The 22,811-nt window shown below is 38.5% G+C and overlaps 4 protein-coding genes across 5 annotated transcripts; 2 read left to right on the top strand and 2 right to left on the bottom strand.

Moving 5' to 3' along the window:
- Positions 1 to 257: 257 nt before the first annotated feature.
- LOC137749182 (uncharacterized) lies at positions 258 to 2,309 on the top strand. The gene is made up of 3 exons (XM_068489299.2): positions 258 to 639; positions 1,555 to 1,578; positions 1,694 to 2,309. The coding sequence occupies exons 1-3, from the start codon at positions 447 to 449 to the stop codon at positions 1,993 to 1,995; spliced, it is 519 nt and encodes a 172-aa protein (XP_068345400.2). The 5' UTR covers positions 258 to 446; the 3' UTR covers positions 1,996 to 2,309.
- Positions 2,310 to 3,037: 728 nt separating this feature from the next.
- On the top strand, positions 3,038 to 7,000 carry LOC137737521 (calmodulin-binding protein 60 E). Its single transcript, XM_068477034.2, has 7 exons — positions 3,038 to 3,622; positions 4,321 to 4,396; positions 4,660 to 4,718; positions 4,909 to 5,402; positions 5,568 to 5,728; positions 5,810 to 6,013; positions 6,100 to 7,000. The coding sequence occupies exons 1-7, from the start codon at positions 3,513 to 3,515 to the stop codon at positions 6,817 to 6,819; spliced, it is 1,824 nt and encodes a 607-aa protein (XP_068333135.2). The 5' UTR covers positions 3,038 to 3,512; the 3' UTR covers positions 6,820 to 7,000.
- Positions 7,001 to 7,123: 123 nt separating this feature from the next.
- LOC137737506 (two-component response regulator ARR12) lies at positions 7,124 to 10,900 on the bottom strand. 2 transcript variants are annotated; one of them, XM_068477016.2, is made up of 7 exons: positions 10,607 to 10,900; positions 10,326 to 10,447; positions 9,717 to 9,869; positions 9,124 to 9,528; positions 8,960 to 9,036; positions 7,483 to 8,712; positions 7,124 to 7,395 (listed from the first exon to the last, which is right to left on the bottom strand). In XM_068477016.2, exons 2-7 carry the CDS (start codon positions 10,432 to 10,434, stop codon positions 7,309 to 7,311), a joined length of 2,061 nt encoding a protein of 686 aa, XP_068333117.2. In that variant the 5' UTR covers positions 10,435 to 10,447; positions 10,607 to 10,900; the 3' UTR covers positions 7,124 to 7,308. The 2 variants fall into 2 exon arrangements, with proteins under 2 accessions (XP_068333117.2, XP_068333125.2); XM_068477024.2 differs by having other exon boundaries at positions 10,326 to 10,427.
- A 4,414-nt stretch (positions 10,901 to 15,314) lies between these two features.
- LOC137749348 (uncharacterized) lies at positions 15,315 to 22,595 on the bottom strand. The gene is made up of 5 exons (XM_068489448.2): positions 21,735 to 22,595; positions 17,110 to 17,146; positions 16,726 to 16,962; positions 16,585 to 16,632; positions 15,315 to 16,105 (listed from the first exon to the last, which is right to left on the bottom strand). Exons 1-5 carry the CDS (start codon positions 22,031 to 22,033, stop codon positions 15,839 to 15,841), a joined length of 888 nt encoding a protein of 295 aa, XP_068345549.1. The 5' UTR covers positions 22,034 to 22,595; the 3' UTR covers positions 15,315 to 15,838.
- Positions 22,596 to 22,811: the final 216 nt, after the last annotated feature.

The raw sequence follows: 22,811 nt of genomic DNA, 5'->3' as shown, positions 1-22,811 counted from the left end.
TTTTTAATTTTTTTTTACAAACAATAATATCAATATTAAAGAGAAATAAATGAGTTTAGTCTCATATTGAACTAGCATTAATGAGTTTAAATTCTCTTTTAATAAGAATCGAAACTAAACCTCTCACATAAAGAAAAATAACATTAAATTGTAGTATTAAGTAACAGTTAATAATTGCTTTTGAGTTGGGGAAAAAAACACTCAGAGGAGAGAGCTTGTTTACCAAAACCACTAGAAAATTTCTGGCTGTGTCTCGTAAATGTGGATGTGGAGTGGAGCCACTGAGACTTGTTCCAAGGCGGTTTAACTCTCCTAAATCCTAATCAAGATTCAAAACAACCAGTCTCTCATAGATTCATAATTAGATCTCACATTCCCCAAATTACACTTCCCACACTAATACTCCCATACCTAGAGAGAGAAACAAGACAGAGAGAGAGAGAGAGATGTCAAGGCGATCTGCTACCTGTTTGAGGTGCTGCTTGGTAGTGTTTGCGGTGGTTTCTGCATTGGGGGTTTGTGGGCCGGCCTTGTATTGGCGGTTCAAGAAGACCGTAAAGTTGGGGGGTTCTAAACTCTCTTGCCCTTCTTGCAACTGCGATTGCCCCCCTCCTTTGTCCCTCCTCAAGATTGCTCCTGGTACCTCTCTCTCTCTCTCTCTCTCTCTCTCAAATATGGGTTTCTTTTTGTTGTTTCGAATCTGATTTGTGATATTTCGTTTCTGGGTTCTTTTGAAAGTATGGATTTTTATTGATTGGAGTTAAATTAAAGCGTACCCATGTCATCAGTTTGGTGTTTTGATCTTTGTTTTTGCTACTTTTGGATTTGTAGCTGCTGTTGTATTGGAGTATGTGTGAGAAATGGAACCCAATTCAGATTTAGATTACTTTTCCTCTTATTCCATCTGATTTTAAGCTGAACAGAAAGAAATTGGAACTTCCTTTTTGATAGATTTGTGGCATTGAATCCAGTTCATGGTTTTGCATTATAATTTGTTTCGAGTAAAGTTGAGATCTTTGCTGCTCTAGTTTTTACTTGCTCTATATACATTGTGCAAAGTATGGATCTTGAAATGTAAATACGGCACCTACCTGAATATCATATATGAACTGTTTGAAGTACCGAGGGCTGTATGTAGTCTTTCTGATCTGAGTTCAGGCAACATAATCTTCCTCTAGTTCTGCACTCAGACTTAGTTAATCATGTTGTGATTTTAATCCATGGGTGCCTGGAAATCTCGTTTGATCATACAATTACTGTCGAATATTCTTAGCGTGCCCAGTTACTCGAACTGGGTTGAACTGGGGGAAGAGGGGGAGTGGTTGTTTGAACTTATCTTGTCGGAAGTGGTTGTTCACATATTTGATGACTTGTTTTACTACCTGTAGAAGAACTAGAGCTACAACGATATAGGGCTTTAAATTTAGATTGAGCACTTGTCATGGCATTTTTATTGAGTCTTCCGTATCTTCTTTCAAACTATTGTATTCTAGGAGTTCATTTCCATCTGTATATTAACGCGCCCCTTTTTTGTTGTTCGTTATTCCGTTGCAGGATTGGCCAATCTCTCAGTCACAGGTTAGAATGCCTCCTACCATTCAACGTCTTGGTTTATTCCTTTTTCTGCATTCCAGGTATTTCTTGTGATCTATATATACAAGTACATGAATGTGATGAATATTATGTTGATCAGATTGCGGAAGTAATGACCCAGATCTGAAGCGGGAGATGGAGAAGCAATTTGTGGACCTTTTAACAGAGGAATTGAAGCTGCAAGAGGCTGTTGCTGCAGAGCACACCCGACACATGAACATCACATTTGCTGAAGCAAAGAGGGTGGCTTCTCAGTACCAGAAAGAAGCAGAAAAGTGCAATGCTGCAACAGAAACTTGCGAGGAGGCGAGAGAGCGTGCTGAGGCATTGCTCATCAAGGAGAGGAAGGTGACTTTCCTGTGGGAAAGACGAGCCCGTCAAATGGGTTGGGCAGGAGAATAGCTTGTAAAATTTGATTGCAAGTTCTCGTTCGGCTCAACTAGCGATTCTTCTTTCTCCGCAGTATTTATACACACAACCAAGCAAATTGCATTGGTTGTTTCTTCCCCTGTTACAGCACAATTGCTATCTTTCTCTTCCACTGGTTGTACTTGATTGCCCACAAACGTCATATAGTTACCAGATTTTACCGTATGAACAAAATGTTATGATCCCGAGCCAACTTTACTTCTATGAAGTAATTCATACCACAGTAAAATTATGATTAATATATATTATACAGGGAGCAGATCCGTGGCACTATATTTTTACACAAACTTTTGACACAAGTTTTTGTGAATTCATTTCGTAATGTATTTTAACGATCTGAACTGTCTATTTTTCAGATATTTCCTCAAAGATCAACTGTATTTCATATTGTGTATTGCTTGCATATGTTAGCATCACGTGTTATGATTAGTAAAGACACCCAAGTCATGAATTAATCGTTGATCGAACAAAGTCTTCGAGGTGAAGAAATTTTGGACTGAAAAATGTATTCCAAGAACATGGGTTTCACAGCCATTACCAAGCCACGTTATTAAAGGCATGTGAGGGTTTCCAAAAGGCACATTCTTGCAAAACCCTAACAAATTTTCCTTAAGAGTATTGAGAAAAATTTCGGCAGAGCTACCTGACTATGAGAAATACGCGAGTAAAAACACTTCGAGAATGTCACCCTTAAGGTATTTTTTAAGTTCTCACAAACATATAAGATCCCGTTATATTCTGATCTCACACAAATTCTATATGATATGAGAGTTGTCTCATTAGATTTGTTTTTCCGACCTAATTACATTAGATCTCACGCCAAATGAGATCAAAGTATAAAAATCTCATGCTTTATCCAAGTTTTTCTCGTCCAAACAGTGATTGTTCGCTGAACTTCAGATTAACTTGACCTGTTCTTTTGACATTTTTTCGGAGTAAACGAAATTTAAACGAGGCACGAATATAATTACAATTACAAACTTACAAAAATGGTCGTTTCTGTCGGCGCATATGAGATGCCCATTGACTTACGTACCATATTAATATTTACCAAATCCAAAAGTTGCACCAAAAAACGCGTTCGGACTTTCAAGATTCATGCATTCACACAAGCAGAGGAGGGAGAGAGAGAGAGAGAGAGAGAGAGAGAGAGGGAGAGAGAGAGACCATGGAAACCAGCTGTGCGCCTGTGAAATATCATAACATGCAAACTCCAATAATATACTCTGTTCCGGATCAAAATAAAATATAAAAAAATCGAGAAAAATCGACATAGATCCACCAAAAACTCAACAAACAGATCTTTCCAATCAATACCCAGATCCCACAAGACCGCAAAAATTGTCACGAAAACGACTTTTTTGTCTTCTGGGGTCTCAATAGTTGTTAACTCTGCGGTTCCCTTCTTTGTTTTGTATTCTTCTGTTCTGTGAAGTTTCTAAGTTTGGGAAGTGTTTTGGCGGCGGAGATTTTTGGATAAGTTTCTGAAAATGGAAAGTTCGGGGAGTACGAGGGTGGAGAAGAGAGGTCATGAATTGGATGCCGATGCAGATGATCATCCTCCCGAGCCGAAGAAGCAGAGATTGCCTGCTTTGGCAAGGTTTTTATTCTTTCTTTCTTTCTTTCTTTTTTCACTGGATTTTATGCTTTATTTTTTATTTTGTTAACAGGTGCTAATTTGATTCCTTAAAGGGTTTATTCTTCTGGATTAGTGTTGCTTTTTCGTTTAATCTGATTCGATTAATTGGATTGAACTTGGCGAATATGTTGAAAGTTGAAACTTTATTCTTCTGTGCTTGCTTGTAAGTAAGAGGTTTAAGATTCACGATGCGATGTGACTTGGCTCAAATCCCGACTTCCAATGTAATTGTATCAAATACTGTGAAAGCACAATTTTTTACGGATGCAGTCATAAGTCTGATAAGCTGATGAATGTGCTTTTGTGCTATTGAAACTGGTACTCTGTTCACTGACTAGCTATTGGTCTAGCGGTATTTCCTGCCAGAATTTTGGAAGATGTCTCGAGTTTGAATCCCCTTTCCCACTGATAAAAAGAGAAGGCAGTACTTTGTTACGGCAGTTGTTTCAAACTTCAAACTTTCGTGTTAAGTTTAACATTACAACAACTTTGATTGAAAGTTGTAAATTCATATCCTTGTATTGAATTATCAAGTGATTTTTGTGCCTCGGAGGCTGAAAGTTTACTGGGATTTCGTCCAAATTGCAGAAGGATTCAATATCTTTTTGTTTTTTGTGTTTTTGAAGTCTATTGTTTATACAGTTGAATGTTATATGCAGTGTAATTGTGGAATCTTTGAAGGTAGATAGCTTGCAAAGACTTTGCTCGTCGTTGGAGCCTCTTCTCCGCCGAATTGTGAGTCAGATTGTTACTCTTTGCATCTTAGAATTTGACCCAAATGTTGAAACGAACTGCATCTCTTCGCTTTCCAACCTTTCTGAAACAGTGAATTACTAAATAGTATGGCTTTCCTAGTATCCTGACATGGATAATGCAGAAAAACATCTGTGCTCCACAGTATTTCCCGGCCTGCATTTGCACAAAAAATTGCCTTCAGTTACGCGTAAAAACATGTATTCTCATTCTTTTGATCATTCTAAACTTTCTTTGAGTAACAGGTTAGTGAAGAAGTCGAGCGTGCTTTGACAAAGTTAGACCATGCAGAACTGGCTGGAAGGTTTGCTCCAACCATAGTATTTAGATGCCTCTTTGTTCCATTCGAGTCATTGACTATGCTTTCTTCTTCGTATTTTCATCAGTTATCGTGTTTTCGTCTTTATTTCCTCCTATCTGTGTATTTGGTTGAGGGTTGGGGTGGGAAGACCATATTAGTAAATTTATCGTTTGCAGTTTCGGAAATACTGCAGGTCTCCACCGCCGAGAATACAGGGTCCAGAAGGAAAAACCCTGCAACTACAATTCAAAACAAGAATGCCACCTCATCTATTCACAGGTGCAAAGGTTGAAGGAGAGCAAGGCGCAGCAATTCATGTTGTTTTGGTCGACCTCAGCACAGGCAGTGTTATGCAAACAGGACCCGAATCCGCTGCAAAACTGAATGTTGTAGTGCTGGAAGGTGACTTCAATGGGGAAGCTGAGGATAATTGGACAAAAGAACACTTTGAGAACCACGAAGTAAAGGAACGTGAGGGGAAAAGGCCGCTTCTGACAGGGGATCTTCAGGTTGTTCTCAAGGAAGGGGTAGGTACTCTAGGAGATCTTACCTTCACCGACAATTCTAGCTGGACGAGGAGCAGGAAATTCAGGCTCGGTGTTAAGCTTTTCCCTGGATATTGTGAGGAAGTTCGTATTTGTGAGGCTAAAACGGATGCCTTTTCTGTTAAAGATCACAGGGGAGAATGTGAGTTGTCTGAAGCTTGCTATTTTACCCTTTACTTTATATGCACCACAATTCAGCCTCGAAGAAAATTTTGGTATAAAAAGGTCACTTCACCCTCGATTTCCCTTTTCGACAAAATACCTGCAAAGCTTATCTAAACCAAGTTTCTGTTTCTGTAATTTGAAGTGTACAAGAAACACTACCCACCGGCTTTGCACGACGACGTTTGGAGATTGGATAGAATAGCAAAGGATGGAGCTCTGCACAAAAAATTGATACAGGCTGAGATCATAACCGTTGAAGACTTCCTTCGCCTTCTTGTCAAGGACCCGCAGAAACTAAGAAATGTAAGTATCCTATGCATTTGTTTCTGAACACCATTTTCTCTTTCTTTTTCGGGTACTCTATTTCTGTATTTGGGAATATAGATGCTTGGGAGCGGGATGTCCAACAGGATGTGGGAAAACACAGTGGAGCATGCCAAAACCTGTGTCTTGGGTGGAAAGCTCTATGTTTACTACACTGATCAGGCTCACGGCACGGGCATTGTTTTCAACCACATTTATGAGCTCAGGGGACTTATCGCTGATGGGCAGTTTCTTGCCTTGGAGTCACTCACCCACACTCAAAAGGTTGGATGATTTTTATTGTTCACCAATGTTGGGATAATTTCGCATATCTTTCAACTTGTCTCACTCACTTGGAGGCCTACATGCAGGTTTCAGTGGATTCTCTGGTGAAGAGAGCGTACGATGATTGGCATCAAGTCGTAGAATATGATGGAAAAGTCTTACATGCTCTCGCCGGCAATAAAAAGGTTGCGAGAGCCTCACCTGCACCGGTGGCTGACCACAGCTATGATGTGATGGATCACCATTCTGCATCTACTCAGAATAGGCAGCAGCAGTACACCCCTCAATTCAGCCAACATTTCCAACCTGAAAATAGCCACCCATCCGTCCCTCAGTTCATTGAATTTCCATTTGTGAGTTCCGACCAAACAGCGTTGATGAAATTTAATAACCCGGAACCAGCAGCATTACCTAGCAGCATGGGTTACATGCCAGTGGTTGGAGATTCACATTTTTCAGGAGATTGGACGAGGCCAAACTACGGGAATGGATTGGACGATTTTGTTGCTGATGAAATCCGGATCAGGAGTTCAGAGATGTTGGAGGGTGATGACATGCAAAGACTGCTCAAGACGTTTAGTATGGGAGTCGGCGTAGGAGCAGGAGGAGCTGGTTTTGGTGCTTCTGATGACTCGTGTTATAATTACAGTGTACAATATGAGCCTCAGCCGTTCAGGAAAGAGCACGCGAAGAGCTCAGGGAAGGCAGTTGTCGGGTGGCTTAAGCTCAAAGCTGCGTTAAGGTGGGGGATTTTTATTAGGAAGAGAGTTGCAGAAAGGAGAGCTCAGCTTACAGAGCTAGACTGAATCAAATGCTTTCGTGATTGTTTAATTCCGTTTGCTTTGCAGAGACGACACCATGAAAAGAGAAGGAAAATAAGGAGTTTAATTATATATTGGAACATTTCAGCGTTCTTTTATCCTTGTGTATCCAGAACTTCTTCTTTATACTGTATGAGACATGAAATACCCGGCACATATCGTAAAACTTCGGTGTAACCGGAAATATATGTCCACCACCGTATATGACTCATCAAGTGATTTGTAAAATAGGGTGACGATGCACGTTCCCGGTTACCTTAAGCAAATACAAGAAATGAAAAGTTTCATATGATAAAAGATAGAAAATTTGCATAAATATATACACAGGAAAGTCGTCAACTTATTATTCCATTAGCGCATTACTCCACGAAGAACAGCGAAGACGATGCAAGAATTGAAAAGATGCAGGTTTTGCACGGACATGAAAGATGGCAACAGAAGAGATGAAGAAATTACATAATGATACATGGTTCCTCATAGAGGAATATACTGCTGTGATCCAGGAGAGCAAGCATCGAATCCAAAATCTCCATCCGTCGACAACACATTCTCATTCTGTCCCTGCATAACATAACCGCGTTCTTATTATATACCACTGATAGGAAGATAAATAACAAGTAGAAATATACAAGACATCAGTACGCATACCTGTTTCAGAATTGCAGTCATAACATCATTCCAAGGTCCGTAAGTATTTTGAGCAACATCATCGGGTGACTTTGTTTGCTGCCAGGAGTAGGCCTCAGTGGGATTCATCGTTGTTTCCATGGCGGATTTCTGGAACTCACTGGGCTGCATGACAGGTGAAGTGACACCATCTAATATGTCAAATAAAGATGAAGTCATTTTTTCACTGCAGACTCCATCGTTTTGGTCCAAACTCGGGCTTACAGGTCCGAGAAGAACATTGGCAGAAACCATGGAATTATCGGCATTGAAAGATAGATTGAAATTGTGGTTGAAATCGTGCTTATGTTCTTCCCACATTTGCCTTGGTGAGCAAGTCATGGTCGGCACAACATCTCCAATCAAGCCTTCCTGATTCAGTATACTTCCTCTTAGTTCCACAGCAGGGGCTGAAAGTACACTAGATGAAAAATCACTTGGAACAGTTGCGACTTGAGGCCCATTAGAAGCGAAACCCAAGTTATTAGCATGTAGCTGACCATGATGGCCAGGCTCGCTCATTGGCAATGCATTCATCGGAAAATCAGATAACTGAACTGCAACCTGCCAGCTATCACTACATCGATTGTAATCTAGAAACTTCGAGGAGATGCCAACGTCAAATGATTCTGGATTCAATGATGCCACTCCAAGAGAAGACTGATTTCCAACAACTCCCGTGCCATGTGTTTGTTGTGGGGTCCCGTGTAGTATCAATGGATTGCTTGAAGCATTGGAATCAGAAAAGATTGAGCTTGCAGACGCTCTTGCGCCTGGAAAGCTAGAAGGGATGGCATAACTTGTTGAATCATTACTGGGAGAGGACTCGCCAATGTGAGTGATACACTTGCTCTGTTGCGATTGTTTGAACTCTAACGATGCTGGAATTGTTTGATACACATTTGGACTTTGGTTTGCAGGCAGAACTGGCTGGAGCTTCGTGGGAATATTAAAATAGTTGCTTAAGTTCTGGGAGTGACCAGGTTGGACCAGTCCGGAAGTAGTTCCTCGTATGCTCAAACCAGCAGTGGAGTTTAATCTACCAAGCATCATACTGGGTATGTATGGTGACAAAACGGCATTTGAGAACCTTTGTGATCCAACTAAGGACTGTGCATCTCCAAATCCATCTAGTGCAGCCATGCGCGTGTAAGAAGAATCTCTCACCCCAAAAGCAGGATTGCGGAGTTTTTTGAGGTATTGCCTAAACTTCTGCAACAAAAAGTGACACCATAAGCATGGAGTTATTCATTCAGCAGACTTTTATAGAGAAGAAAAGAAATCTCATGAATAGCTAGAACACAAAATTATCACAATCAGTTCTCTCAGTAGAATCATCCTTCGAGTTGTTCCTAGCTATTTCATGCCAAATGTTTGATTTCTAATTCAAGATTTCGTGCAGCAAAAGTTACTTGCGAAAAAAAGTAATCTAAAAGTAAGGCAAAGGAAAGATTAGTGCCTGTAGATGGCTGGCCACATTTTCCCTTGTGAGTCCTTCAACATTCATTAGGTCAAGAATTTTCTTCGGAACAGCCTCTGCATTTAAGACAGCGAAAGATACATCAGTCAAAATAATCCGCATAATGAAAGCAAAAAATCGTTTCCAAGAAGCAGAAGACTCACTATCATATCCCAACTGATCTACAGCTGCAACAAACTTTTGGTGCAGCTCCCTGGACCAAACTACCCGAGGCTTCTTTTGATATGACAATTCCTCATTCTCATGTTCCTCCTCTTCATCTTCTTCTTCCTCGTCTTCATTTTGCTCCTTTCTTTTCCTGCTGAATCTGCCACTCCGATCTGAACTACCTGATGGTGAAACCGCGCGTCCACCTTCTCCAGCTTCAAGGCAACCTTTGTCTTGACTGGAAGACTTATTTTGGTCCTCAGGGTAAAACTTCTTTCTCCGGACTACATGTTGCCAGATGTTCTTGAGCTCTTCAATTCGAACAGGTTTCAACAAATAGTCACAAGCACCGTGGGAGATTCCCTTCATCACAAGATCTTTATCACTATATCCCGACAACACTAGAAACAATTTACAACACAAAATTTATGTCAGTAACCAATTTATCTTCCACATCCTGAACAACTCACTATTTACAACACACAAAACACAAAACTCAAATATTTCCTTTTCACTTGCACTTCTTCAATTCAACAAGAACAAAAATTCATATTTGATGTCGAAAAATCCAGAATAATTTGATGCTTACTGATTACAGGCAGGTCCATTTCGAGCCCCAATAGTTCAAGCAGCTTAAAGCCATCCATGTCTGGCATATTAACATCACTGATCACCAAGTCAAAATTATTTCTGTTTTCCCTCAACATTTGCAGCGCCTTGACTGCCTGATTCGTCGTAGTAACTGCAAAAACCAGAAATCAGATAACTCAACACTTGGAAATTTTTCAAAAATCAAAACCCAAATACTAAAAATGTAAGAACACAAGTTAAAGCAAAGCACAGTTGAGCATATAGCTCAAGTTTGAAAAAAGTCAGTCGGCGTAACCAAATTGGCTAGAGCGGATGTGCTCTCCTGTGCAACCGAGTGTGAATTCTTCTCCCAACAGTTTAAATTAGTTTAAAGTAGAACATCGTATCGAAAAGTTAAGAACATGGAACTGAGACTATGCATAGTCTCGGTATACAAGATTATCCCTTTTACACTTATATATCAACAACAAACTAATTCAAAATTAAGGAACCAAATTTAAACTATGCATTGATACCTAAACCACACAAACATATGAACATAATTTGTTAAATCAAAAGGCTAGAACTTGAAGACAATTAAATCAAAGGAGGATTAAAAGAAACAAACCTTGATACTGGCATTTAACAAGCAGCTCCTCCAAAAGTCTGAGACAAGTCGAGTTGTCGTCGACGGCCAACACTCGCATGCCCACCGGAAAACGGTCCTCCACTGTCATAGTCAACTACCAACTTCAGAAACCCAGATGAAAAATCAAACAAAAATCAAGAACTAGAACTAAAGTTTCAATCTTTTTTTTTTTTTTCCCTATAAAACTCAAATTCCGGGGGTTTCTCATCAAACCCAGAAGAGATTAATAGCATAAAAATGGAAGCGAGAGAAAGACATACTCAGAAAGTGGCTAGAGAGAGAATGTGGGGAGTAGTAAAAGCTGTGTAAAACGGACAATGATGGTGAAGGCCAGGGCAGGAGAGACTGAAGAGTTCAACGACCCAACAGAACAGAAATCTTTTTAGTATTTTAAGTACTCCGAAGTCTCTCTCTCCTCAGAATTCAGAATTGTTTGTTTGTTTGTTATCTCTCTCTCCCTCTCTCTTCCTCCTCTCTCTGCGTCCTTGTCTTTCGCTTTTTCTTCTGAAGAGCAAACAGAACTCAAAGACTTTATCTTTGAAATAATATTTTCTAATGGATAGTTTTGCTTTGTTTGTTTATATTCATTCTTAATTAATTTAATTAATTAAGTTGAAAATAAAATTAATTAATTAATTAGCTAAACTCTCTCCCTATGATGTCCACAACAGGTCAATGGAACCCTATCATTTTGCCACCATTTAATAATTCGTGAATGTTTCCCTTGGCCTCTTGTAACCTTTAACTAAAAGTAATTTTCCTACCAATTAATTTGATATGTGTTTAAAAAGATAAGTTTTTTCATTATTTTTCGTCGTAATAAATATAATAAACGCAGATTTTTTTTTAGTTTGCATTTTAGTTGGCTCGAATGGATATTGAGCGAGAAACTTAAATGCACTGGCTATGCTATTTTGTCAGTATCTAATTTCAATAATGCATTGTTACGTGAAACACATGTAATTATGTTAGTAACGTAATTAAATTGGACTTAAACTACTTCGGTGTTGTGCTCGGTATGAGTAATTTGTGTAAAACTATCACATTTGGAGTATTATCGTAACCGAAAATATTACTAAATTTCGATGAAAAGTTTTGACCGTTAGATCTTAGTCATTAGATATTTGAATCTTTAAAAAATACTTTTTTTTTTTAAACAATACATTCTCTTTTGGATTACTTTGAAAAATGTATACCGAATCTCCTAATAAACTAAGCATTCAATGCAAATTATTCTCAGCTCTGTTTTTGGAAAGATTGCCATTACTTTCATTGGTTTTTAGAAATTCCTTTTCAAAAAGCCATGATTTTAGGCCATAATTTCCTTGGAGATTTACAAGTAATTATCAAATTTCTCTTCTAATCTCTACTAATTAATAAAACACTCATTGTCAACCAAAATCCTATGAAATTACCAGTTTAACCCTCTAATTAAAACAGAACATGAATAGAAATATATGGGGTAGAAATGTAATTTCACATAACCAAATTTTGCTGTTTTTTTTTTCAAAGCCTCACCTACATATAATCATAACATATCTCTAATTATAAAAAATAAAAAAAATAAAAAAAAAGTTCCCACTCCTACGTTCTCTATCACTCCCTTCCTCTCTCCTTCTATTTCAAAAGCAAAAATAAAAAATTTTCTCACACTTTTTGTGTGCCCATATGCTAGTTTTAATTAAAAAAAGTCATTTCAAATGATAATACAAACCATCCCCCTTAAAATTTTCGAAGAAACAAGTAAATATAAAGAAAATAATCTCTCTCTCTTTCTCTCTCCCCCTCCTTTTGTTGTACAACGATATATTTTACACTAAGGGGATGGAATTTCAGCTAAGTCACACAATGGACAACCTAATTTGGTATCGAATTTGTCATCTATGAGATTCGAACCTAAAATCTCTCACTTATAAGTGAAGATGAATATCAACAGACCGTACTACTGAGTGACTAATCTCTCTTAAAATACCCAAAAAAAATAAAAAATAAAAAAAGAAGTTTAACCATATTGTCCTAAAAAATTAACCTATTTAATATTCACTAGTCATGTAACCTAATCGTTATGTAATTTAAATGGGCAAAAGAAGTGTTTTATTTCAACTTTCAACTAATTAAAGTTTGACATTAGGGGAATTTTGTTTAAACTGTTCATAATAAATGGAGGAGAATAATTAGGTATTGCTTTCAAAATTTCTAATTCAAAAAAGCAACATTATTTCCATTGCAATTTATTATTTAATTTTTGGTAAATTAGCCATTTATAAGAAATCTTTAAGGGGAGGGATCCCATATATCATCTTTGCAAACTATTAGTTAAATCGAAAATATTTAACACATCTAATTAGGTTCAAGGAAATTAACGAATACTTTGTTATATAAGAAACAATGAAATTTTATCTTACTAATTAAATAGGCAAATGATTTCGGATTAAATTGAATTTTTACAATGATGACTTATGAATCGAGACTTACAAAAAATACGGTTTGAGGAATGAGCCCCACACCTAATTCTCATTTTTTGAAAAAAAAAAAAAAAAATCTTTGCATAATGGGTCTGCTATTATATATCAAGAGCGTGTAATTCACATTTCCCAGGAGAGAGTACGAGGATTGGTTGAACTAGGTCAGAGTTGAGCTATAAAACTGCCAAATATAGTACACTTGTCGTCGTGGGGGACGGAAGATTGCGTTACCAGACGATGCCGCGTTTCGGATTCTCATTGGCTGTTTCAGTCTTCGGCGGGACCCATCTTGGATTCCACGAACCCACAAACGGCACCAGTGCAGGCTGCACTGGAACGACACGTCGGTCCCAACAGTAGGAGATGAGAGGCGACGGAGACTTGCAAATGTGGGCTCTACTTACCACGTGGTTGATGGAACTTCCGCACACCGATGTATCAGATGCAACCGTTTTTCAAACGATTAAATTGACATTGTCTAAAGAGGAATACTAAAGTGATCAAAATTTTAAATTAAATTTACAAATTGAATGATGTTTCATCAATAAAAAATAATTATATTAATTAATGTTTAAGTAATAATCAAATCATCAACAATCACATCATTTGATTTTAAATTTTAATCCTTCTAAGATTACATTTGATTCGATGCATCTCATATACTGGTTATCATCAAACTTCCACTCACTACCAAGTCACATGATATGCCCGACACTGAGTATCCAGAAGCATATCAATATGTTACCAACCATCTATAGATCTTAAATTTTATGCATAATAACAAAACTTCAACTATATAGTCGTCACTGTTGTGTGAAAATGGTTGTCAATGACAGTATATTGCAAAAAATACTTTAGGATCGAATATAATTCTATTTAATGTCGGATTAGCCAACTAACCAAGCTTCAGAACAAGTTTTTTTTTTTCTACAGCTCTTTTTAAATTTTTAATGGTAACGAGAGCTGAGATCAAGTAGTGTGGAATTGTTTACAAATTTTGAGTTCCCATTGACTTTTAATCTGGGTTTAAATTAGAAAAAAAGAAGAAGTCATCATTCATGATTTCATTCGTAATCAGTAAGCCATCAGATGTCCTAATATTAATAATGACTGACTGAATGAAGGGATTAAGTGACTAACATTTGTTTAACCTCTGCAGAATCTAACTGCAACGGCAAGTACATGTCTTTTATTTTATACTAAAAACTGCGTTTTGATAACAATCAAAAGTCCTAATATATATAAGGTAATGCTATCCACATATCTTTTTTTACCTTCTACGTATCATCCTTAATTTTTGTATATTGATATTCTTCAATTCATTCAATATAACGGTTGAAAATTAAATGGTGAGAAGTAAAAATAAGTATGTGGATAACACCATCCTGTATATATACACACACTACGAGCATCTTTGATTGGAGTTCATATTCAGAGACTTTCACCACCATCCTAAAGAAATATTGATTCCAATGGGAGAGTTTGTATAGTAGTAACCTTATATATAATTTCACACGGTTGATGATCTTCAACAATAAAGAAGAAAAAACCCAAATTAAATATGGACTGTTGATTTTTTCGACAGTTTAAAAGAAAAAGAAAGCAGTATATGGCTCCGAGACCCATGCTTTGACGCCTTGTCGTCATGTCTGCTCTGCAGCTTGTGCATGGTGAGCCCCTTTTTTTCACTAAAATTTGGTTGGGTATCCCGTGGGTATACCTCTTTCCATCTCTTCCTTGGTCTGATTTTCAGTCATATTTCATGTCGAGTTCGTGTGTAGAGTTTCGATGTTTTTACTGGCTCGGATGTTTTCACCACCACCACCACGTTCTCCTTGCTGTCTACCGTTTTTGGCAATGTCGCTCGTGAATTTCCACACGCTTCCTACTAGTAGTTGGCTAATACCTCTGTGTTGCTGACTATCTCTTGTTAATGATTGCGATCGGATTGCTGTTCGGTGTTGGAGGTGGTGTCTGTGGAGGCGGTTCTCGGCTGTGGATGACGTTTCAATTGGCTGGCTTGGATTTCTGTCGATGGAGAAGATTTCAGTGGAAGCTTCTCGGCTGCTGTGTGTTTTTTTGGACTTCACTATTGTTGGGCCCTCTTTTTGTTTTTCTGTTGGTTTTTGCCCTTTTTTTTATTTTTTTTGTGTATAGATTAAGTTAAGTCTTTGGTTTGCTTGTACATTTTGACTTGCTGTTTAATAAAAGTTTCAACTTGACCAAAAAACAAGAAATTAAATTTCAAAAATACTTTCAACCTGTTAAATTAATCTTCAAATGCTAATGCTTATTGAGGTTCAGCTTTAGCAAAGTTCAATTATTATTTTTATGTCCAATTGTACTATTTTTGTTAATTAATTAGTGCATGAGTGCAGTAAACATGCTACAACTGATGCAAACTTAAACAAAAGTTGTTTACTACAGAAAAGTCAAATGAAAGCAACCATTTTCTATAAAAAATAAAATAAAATAAAAGTTTAAAGATTTATGCAAACGTTGATTGTAAATAACTTGTAGCTCAGTTGATTAAGAATATTTTCCTGTGTATGAGTTCCCAGAATTCCCTCCCCCAACATCGCTCGTATAAAAAATTAGTTTTGTTGGGCCAAGAAAGTAAATCAAAGCAAAGCAGCCCATGTAATGTTGAACGTTCTCTGCTGAAGTTGCCGATAGTCTTTTACACAAAAGCTCAGTGCTATAAATGTTGTACATGAAATCCAGATACCAGGAAAGCAAACCAACCTCTTGAATTTTACTTGCAAGTCATTTCCCATCTTGAAAAATCGTCATTTGATTCTGAACTCGATCTGGATCAAACACCCTACATATGAATCCTAATTCGATCCCTTCGCCTACCAGGAAAAATACCGAGCTGAATGCATAGCTAACCTTGTCTGCTAAACACTGGGCAGTCAATCCATCATGTAAGCAATCAGAGCTATTCGCGGAGACGGGGGACTCAAATGCAGTGGAACTATCTGTTTCCATTTCCTACTTCTCAGATCATGTGTAATATAAGAACAGCTACCTCTTTCCAAATCTCAAGCACTTGTTGTGTTTTACTTCTGTGATGCTTCCATCAGAAGTGAGTTGTTTCTTCGCCTGTTGTGGTTTTGTGAGTGAGAGTTTCTCCATTGCGTTTATGAACTTGCGTAAGTGCTTAATGTACTCGGGATATGTTTCAAGGTTGCAGTGGCCTCCGCCCTTCACCCATAATGGATCATACTTTTCCTTGGATAGCTCCCACAAACGCTTTCCGTGGGACAAGTCAACAATTTCATCCTCTGTTCCCTGCAAATAGTAGGGTATCAACGAATCAAATTAGACGCACCAATCAATATGAGAACAATGGGACTGTGAATCAAGCTAGAAGTGTAACAAATGCTTCAATTACATGTTTAGGAAATTCAGAATCTTGCTGTAATTTCTCAAGAAACTTATTCATATCCAAAGAAAAATGATGTTCTCTCAATTTAGTTGATAACAAATGAGATTTTTATGGTTGAGCCGTAGTTTAATGTTCATTCTTAAGTTACGACTTTTTTATGCTTTTCATCAGACAAGATATACTCGGCAAGGGCAGGAAGATGAACGACCATTTCATTTTACCAAGTTCAATGTTGGTCAGATTAGTCAACATTTATATGTTTCGATGCAACAAGATGTTATTTGTAACAACATTAGAAGCACAGCCCAAATTCTTTGAATTCTAAAAGAATGATATACTCAAACAAAATAGTTTTAAATGATTGACGGGAATATGTACTTACATGAATGACTAAAACCGGTGAGCTGACATGCCGTATTTTGTCTATATTCTGAAAACATTGCACAGGGCTTGTCAATACGAATTCAAGTAACTAAGCCTTGCAGCAGAATTAAGCAATTCAAAGAAGACAAGTCGAACTTACTTTGAAAATGTCGAACCAAAACGTCAACTTGACAGGATACAAGACTCGTATGCCTGAAAGGATGGCACTGTGAAGAACAACGGCTCTCAGTTTTTTTAAGCGAGAAGCCAAGTGCAGCGTTGGTCCACTTCCAACAGATTGGCCGTACACTATCAAATCCTCCTGTCTTATTTCATACTCATTCTTTAAACAATTGTACACGGCTTCTATGTCATAATATGTGTTGAACTCAGATGGCTAAACAATCACCAACATTAACACTTTTCAGTCATCGATTTTAGCTATACCGGTCAGTAGAACGATACAAAAAGGATGGACGGTAAAGACCTAATTCTGTAATAAGGACTATAAACGCAAATTAACTTCATAGATACGCAAACTCACCTTACCAGTGGATGCTCCATAGCCCGAATAGTCATAGCTGCCGCAAAGAAAAATATGTCAAGTAAACAAACACGGGAAGGTTTTCATATTATTGTAGCACGGTGAATTAGAAAAATTACAGCATATCAACTGCATGTAACATTCAAAGTTCATGTCTTTTTTCTTTTTTTTTTTTTTTGATGCATAAGCTCCTCAATATAAAACTACATTGCTGAACTCTCAAGCGCTTGACAAATGCCGGCAGAGTAATTTCTATGACGAAGATCGTTCTTTATCCTACGCATCCATACCAACCCCGCCAAAACGAGTGAAAATAAGAAAGCTACAGGATCAATCAAACAGTTTCAGCTTAAACAAGTTTCTATGAGTTAGTGCAGACAAAAACGTAAGACCAACAAAATGTAAAGAGAAGTTAACATTTGTGTTGGCCACCTTTGTTTACTGGAACAACCAAATATTGAAATTTCAAAAGAATACTAGCATAAACAGGTAATCTTCCCAAATAAACAAACGAAACAGATCAAACATGGAAGCAAAGGAGCATCTATATTTCAAAAATCAAATCAGAAAAATTAATTGAAAAAAAAGGAAAACGCAGAAAAGAATCAACAAACTGAAAAACATAGAAGCCAATACCAAAATAAATTAAAAAAACTGAGTAGGTATTCAATGAACAAAAAAGGAACAAAACCCAGAAACATACCAAAGAAAGGAAAAAAAGGTGCAAAAAAATCCCATGTGATACTAGTTAATTAAAAACAAAGCCAACCCATCAATCAAAATCCAGAGCAGAATCCAAAACAAGCAAAAAGCAAGGCTTTTACAGTTCAGGCGATTAAGAGCATTTATCCATGCACCACCACCCTTGGTTCCCAAGTTCGAATTGTTGAATAAGAAGAGTATCCAAGATAACTCTAATGATCCCAAGAAGAAGAAAATAGAACACACTCTTAAAGAAAGCTCACAAAACAAACTAATTAGCAAAGCTTTTCTTATTTAGCTCTAGGCTTTGTTTTTCCTTGGATGATTTACAATGCTTGAGAACTTAGGTATTTATAGCAAACCAAATGATTAAACTAAGATTATTTATTACCACACAAAACACATTAATTGCACCTAATAATTTTTATTCAACCATACCTAACATTGCCTAACTTTCCATGCCTAACTTTGACATTGATTTTCAACACTCCCCCTCAATGTCAGCTCTCATTCTTTGCACTGTGCTGAGCAGACAGCGAAAATTTTCGAGCTTGCCTGTACTTAAACTTTTTGTGAACAAGTCCGCAACTTGATCATTCGTCTTGACTTGTCTCATCTCAATCTTTTCTTGTAGAACCTTTTCTCTGATAAAGTGGTAGTGCACTTCCACATGTTTAGTTCTTGCATGAAAGACTGGATTTTCCGCCAAGCGAATGGCCGATTAGTTATCACAGTACAATGGTACTGGATAATCTACTGGTTGATGTAGATCACTCATCAATTGTACCAGCCATGCATTCTCTTGAGCTGCCATTGCTGCTGCTCTATACTCTGCTTCTGTGGTTGACAAAGATACCGTTGGCTGTCTCTTGCTACACCAAGAGATGGTTCCAGAACCAAGCTTAAACACATACCCAGTTGTTGATCTCCTGGTGTCATGATCTCCCGCATAGTCAGCATCACAGTAACCAACTAACTTGCAGTCTTCACCTTTCTTGTACAAAAGACCATAGTCAATTGTACTCTTCACATATCTCAGTATTCGTCGAACTGCTTCCAAGTGAGGCTTCTTTGGATTTTGCATGTACCGACTCATCACACCAACTGCATAAGAAATGTCAGGTCGAGTCAAGGTTAAGTAGATCAGACTACCTACCAATTGTCGATACATCGTCGCATCTTCCAAATCTTTTCCTTCATGTGCACTCATTTTGACATTTGGCTCCATCGGCGTAGAGATCAGCTTGCATTCGAGCATTCTGAACCTCTTCAATAAATCTTTGGAATACTTCTGTTGACAGAGAAATATTCCTTCTTGTGTGCGATCAACCTCTAGACCAAGGAAGTGCTTGAGTTGGCCAAGTTCCTTCATCTGGAAACGGACTGATAAATTCTCCTTCGTCCGAAGAATTTCTGGTTCATCATCACCGGTTATGATCAAGTCATCCACATATACTAGCACGATAGCTAGCTTTCCTTCATTGGCTTTGACAAACAAGCTGGAATCTGCAGGTGTTACTGAATAACCACTTTGTGTTAGAAACTCTGCAATCTTACCGTACCACGCTCTTGGTGCTTGTTTCAAACCGTAGAGTGCTTTCCTTAACTTGCACACGTACTCAGGATGAGCTTCGCTTTTAAAGCCCATTGGCTGCATCATGTAGATCTCCCGATCTAACTCTCCATGCAAGAAAGCATTCTTTACATCCATCTGCCACAGATTCCAGTCTTTGTTGGCTGCAAGTGCAAGTAAGACTCGTACTGTTGTAAGCTTCGCCACTGGACTAAACGTTTCATCATAGTCTAGTCCGTACTGTTGAGAGAAACCACGAGCTACCAATCGTGCCTTGTACCTCTCGATTGACTCATCTGGACGACGCTTTATCTTGTAAACCCACTTGCAGGATATGGGTTTCACATCTCTTGACTTTGGCACGAGATCCCAAGTCTGATTTTGCTGAAGTGCATCAAGCTCTTCTTTCATAGCTGTCATCCACTCAGAACTCTGTGATGCTTCTTCGAACACCTCAGGTTCTTTTGGTGCTCCATCAGTTATGGCAACATTGGCATATTTAGGATTTGGCTTTCGTACTCTTGTTGACCTTCTTAGTTGTGCTTGTGGAGTTGATACTTCCACTTCACTAGGTCTAACTTCTTGTGGTTGTTGGTACACACCTGTTTGCCAATGACTCTTAGGTACTTCTTGCTCGACATCGTCTCCAGCAAGCAAATCTTCAGGCTCATCTGGACTTGATTGGATTTGGGCAGCTTGGTCTCCCAGTTTCCCTTGCAATGTATCTTCTAAATCTTTTGGGTCGGGCAACGCCTCATTTTCTGAGTACCAACAAGATGATGCTTCTGCATCCCATTCTTCCTCCAGGGCTAAAGACGCAATGACGTCCCAATCATCTTCACTTTTCTTCTCTAAGTTGGCGACATTACTTTCTGCAGGCCTTTTGAACCAGCAATCCTTCGCCATGTGACCATTCTTTCCACAATTGTAACACTTGCCCTCAAATCTTTTATTATTCTGGGACTGACCACGGTTGCCGTGATACTTCGGAGCTCCCTCTGGCCGAGAACTCCCTCCTCCTTGATGACCTTTTTCCTTGTCACCATTTCTTTTAGATCCACCACCAGCACGCTGCTTAAAGCTGCCTTTACTTTTGGTGTAGAGCGCTTCCTCCTCACCTTTTAACGAGACCCCTCCCATTTGCTTTGCCAAAGCTTCTTGATCGGCAAGCAAATTCTCGAACTCAACAAGTGATGGTTGGGTCGGCCATCCTTGTACAGCGGCAATGAACCCTCGATATTCGGGTCTCAAACCATGGATAATTATTCTCTTCATCCTGGTTTCCCCAATAGGAGCTGTTGGATCTAATTCTGAAATTTCGCGGCATATCGACTTCACTTTGTGAAAGTACTGGGCAATCGTCATGTCGCGTTGTACCATCGATAGCAGCTCATTCTCGAGAAGTTGCAATTTTGTATCGTTCCTCTTCGAAAAGAGTGTAACAAAAGTGTCCCATGCTTCCTTTGGCGTTTTGGCATCCCGAATGTGCTCTAACATTTCTTCTTCAATTGTGGTCTTTAAAGCAAACATCGCTTTGCCTGCTTTAATTTTCCACTTTCGCAAGACGCCGTTAGCATCTTCCGCTGCCGGTTGTGTAACTTCACTACCACTGACAACCTCCCACAAGTCTTGACCTTGAAGGTAAGACTCTATACACGTTGCCCACGTGTTATAGTTTTGGTTGTTGAGCTTCTTGATTCCTCCAACAACTTGAAGATCACCCATCGTATCGGCAAGACTTTGACTACACCGAACAAGCTTGAGTGATTACCGTGCAGAGTAATACACTACTCTCGACACAAAGAAGCTCCCTCTCAAGGTTTGTGATAACCCCAGCAATAATCTCAAGAAACCTTTTCTGATGTGGAAGATCAGTCAAAACTGCAACCACAGAGCATACTCAGAATTTCAAGAGACTTTACAACCAATGCTCTACCAAGAATGATCCCTGACCGACTTGGCTCTGATACCAATTGTTGAATAAGAAGAGTATCCAAGATAACTCTAATGATCCCAAGAAGAAGAAAATAGAACACACTCTTAAAGAAAGCTCACAAAACAAACTAATTAGCAAAGCTTTTCTTATTTAGCTCTAGGCTTTGTTTTTCCTTGGATGATTTACAATGCTTGAGAACTTAGGTATTTATAGCAAACCAAATGATTAAACTAAGATTATTTATTACCACACAAAACACATTAATTGCACCTAATAATTTTTATTCAACCATACCTAACATTGCCTAACTTTCCATGCCTAACTTTGACATTGATTTTCAACACGAATCTCTTCCCCAACACCTCTCCTACATCAAAAACATAAAAAAAGGGAGAAATTCAAATGCAAAAATACCTCATAATATTGACACGCAGGTGAGACCTGAGCTCAATGAAGAGCTCGTGCATCTGCCCCAAGTCAGCCGCATTCCCATGCGAGTAGAGCAGCGTGAACCGCGCTAAAGGGTGCCGCCAAAACGTCGCCACGATCTTGTTCCCGCCCTTCGTGTCCAGCAAATGCACCTCCATGTTCTTGTCCGCCGTCACGCTGGAAAACACCAGCTTCCCTCCCTCGTCCTTGTACACGTCGTACGTCGGCGGGTCCGGTGGGAAAAACGCAAACTTGGCCGCCACACCCGCCGTAACGTTGCCCATTAACGCAAACCCAGCTGCAGACAAATTGGGTTTTACGAATCCTTGCTGGGTTTTCTCAGCTTTTGGTTCTCCTTGGTGTTCTTGTTCATCGTGAGAGCAAATTAAAACACCAATAAATAGAAAAAAAAATATATAACTTATTTTCTTTTTCTCTGTTTTTGAGCAGAAAAAGGGGAAAAAAGATTTAATTTTTTGAGGGAGGGGGGTTTTGGATTGCGTGAAATTTTTACTAGGGATGATGGAAAGGGGGAAAAAACCCAGGTCCGAGGTGGCGTCGGATGAAATTAAAGGTGAAAGGTGGTGGTGGTGGCAGAAAAATGGATCCGATCTAGGCGGGTGAGCTGGAAATTATGGATTGCTGTTGGAGGACGAAGAGAAACAAATTCAGAATCCGAAAAACAGAAATTGGACATTAAAATTGTTACAACATTGTTCGTTGTTTTTTGTTTTTTTTGTGTAATAATAGTTTTAGTTTAGCACTTCCTAAGGAATAATCACAAGGATGGTTTTTTTTTTTTTTTTTTTTTTTTCAAATTAATTTTTTTGGAAACAACAAGAGTAGGTTGATGATGCATACTTCTTTCTATTTTTATCAGTTCCTGTGAGGGCCCCTTGTTTTCGAGTGAGTCGACTGTCGTGTTTGTCCTTCGCATCGATCTTAAAAAAAAGATTTTATTGGCAAATTCTTGTATGTTTTGGTTAAATTGGTACCATCTTGTGACAACGTGATAATTTTTTATTAAATGATGTTACAAATTCAACCACGTGTTGCACCTAC

The sequence above is a fragment of the Pyrus communis genome, chromosome 15 (assembly GCF_041283825.1).
Source record: "Pyrus communis isolate YQ-2024b chromosome 15, ASM4128382v1, whole genome shotgun sequence".
NCBI lineage: Eukaryota > Viridiplantae > Streptophyta > Magnoliopsida > Rosales > Rosaceae > Pyrus > Pyrus communis.
This window is presented reverse-complemented; position numbering and strand designations above follow the sequence as displayed.

Excerpts from the sequence above, each read along its gene's own strand:
- LOC137749182 (XM_068489299.2), top strand. The coding sequence starts at position 447 with ATGTCAAGGCGATCTGCTACCTGTTTGAGGTGCTGCTTGGTAGTGTTT. Across the intron at positions 640-1,554 it reads CCTCCTCAAGATTGCTCCTG|GATTGGCCAATCTCTCAGTC; the intron begins GTACCTCTCTCT and ends ATTCCGTTGCAG. Across the intron at positions 1,579-1,693 it reads GGCCAATCTCTCAGTCACAG|ATTGCGGAAGTAATGACCCA; the intron begins GTTAGAATGCCT and ends TATGTTGATCAG.
- LOC137737521 (XM_068477034.2), top strand. The coding sequence starts at position 3,513 with ATGGAAAGTTCGGGGAGTACGAGGGTGGAGAAGAGAGGTCATGAATTG. Across the intron at positions 4,719-4,908 it reads CATGCAGAACTGGCTGGAAG|GTCTCCACCGCCGAGAATAC; the intron begins GTTTGCTCCAAC and ends GAAATACTGCAG. Across the intron at positions 5,729-5,809 it reads ACCCGCAGAAACTAAGAAAT|ATGCTTGGGAGCGGGATGTC; the intron begins GTAAGTATCCTA and ends TTGGGAATATAG.
- LOC137737506 (XM_068477016.2), bottom strand. The coding sequence starts at position 10,434 with ATGACAGTGGAGGACCGTTTTCCGGTGGGCATGCGAGTGTTGGCCGTC. Across the intron at positions 9,529-9,716 it reads AATGGACCTGCCTGTAATCA|TGTTGTCGGGATATAGTGAT; the intron begins GTAAGCATCAAA and ends AATTGTTTCTAG. Across the intron at positions 7,396-7,482 it reads TGACTGCAATTCTGAAACAG|GGACAGAATGAGAATGTGTT; the intron begins GTATGCGTACTG and ends TATGTTATGCAG.
- LOC137749348 (XM_068489448.2), bottom strand. The coding sequence starts at position 22,033 with ATGGGCAACGTTACGGCGGGTGTGGCGGCCAAGTTTGCGTTTTTCCCA. Across the intron at positions 17,147-21,734 it reads CTGCGTGTCAATATTATGAG|CTATGACTATTCGGGCTATG; the intron begins GTATTTTTGCAT and ends TCTTTGCGGCAG. Across the intron at positions 16,633-16,725 it reads TTTGGTTCGACATTTTCAAA|AATATAGACAAAATACGGCA; the intron begins GTAAGTTCGACT and ends CAATGTTTTCAG.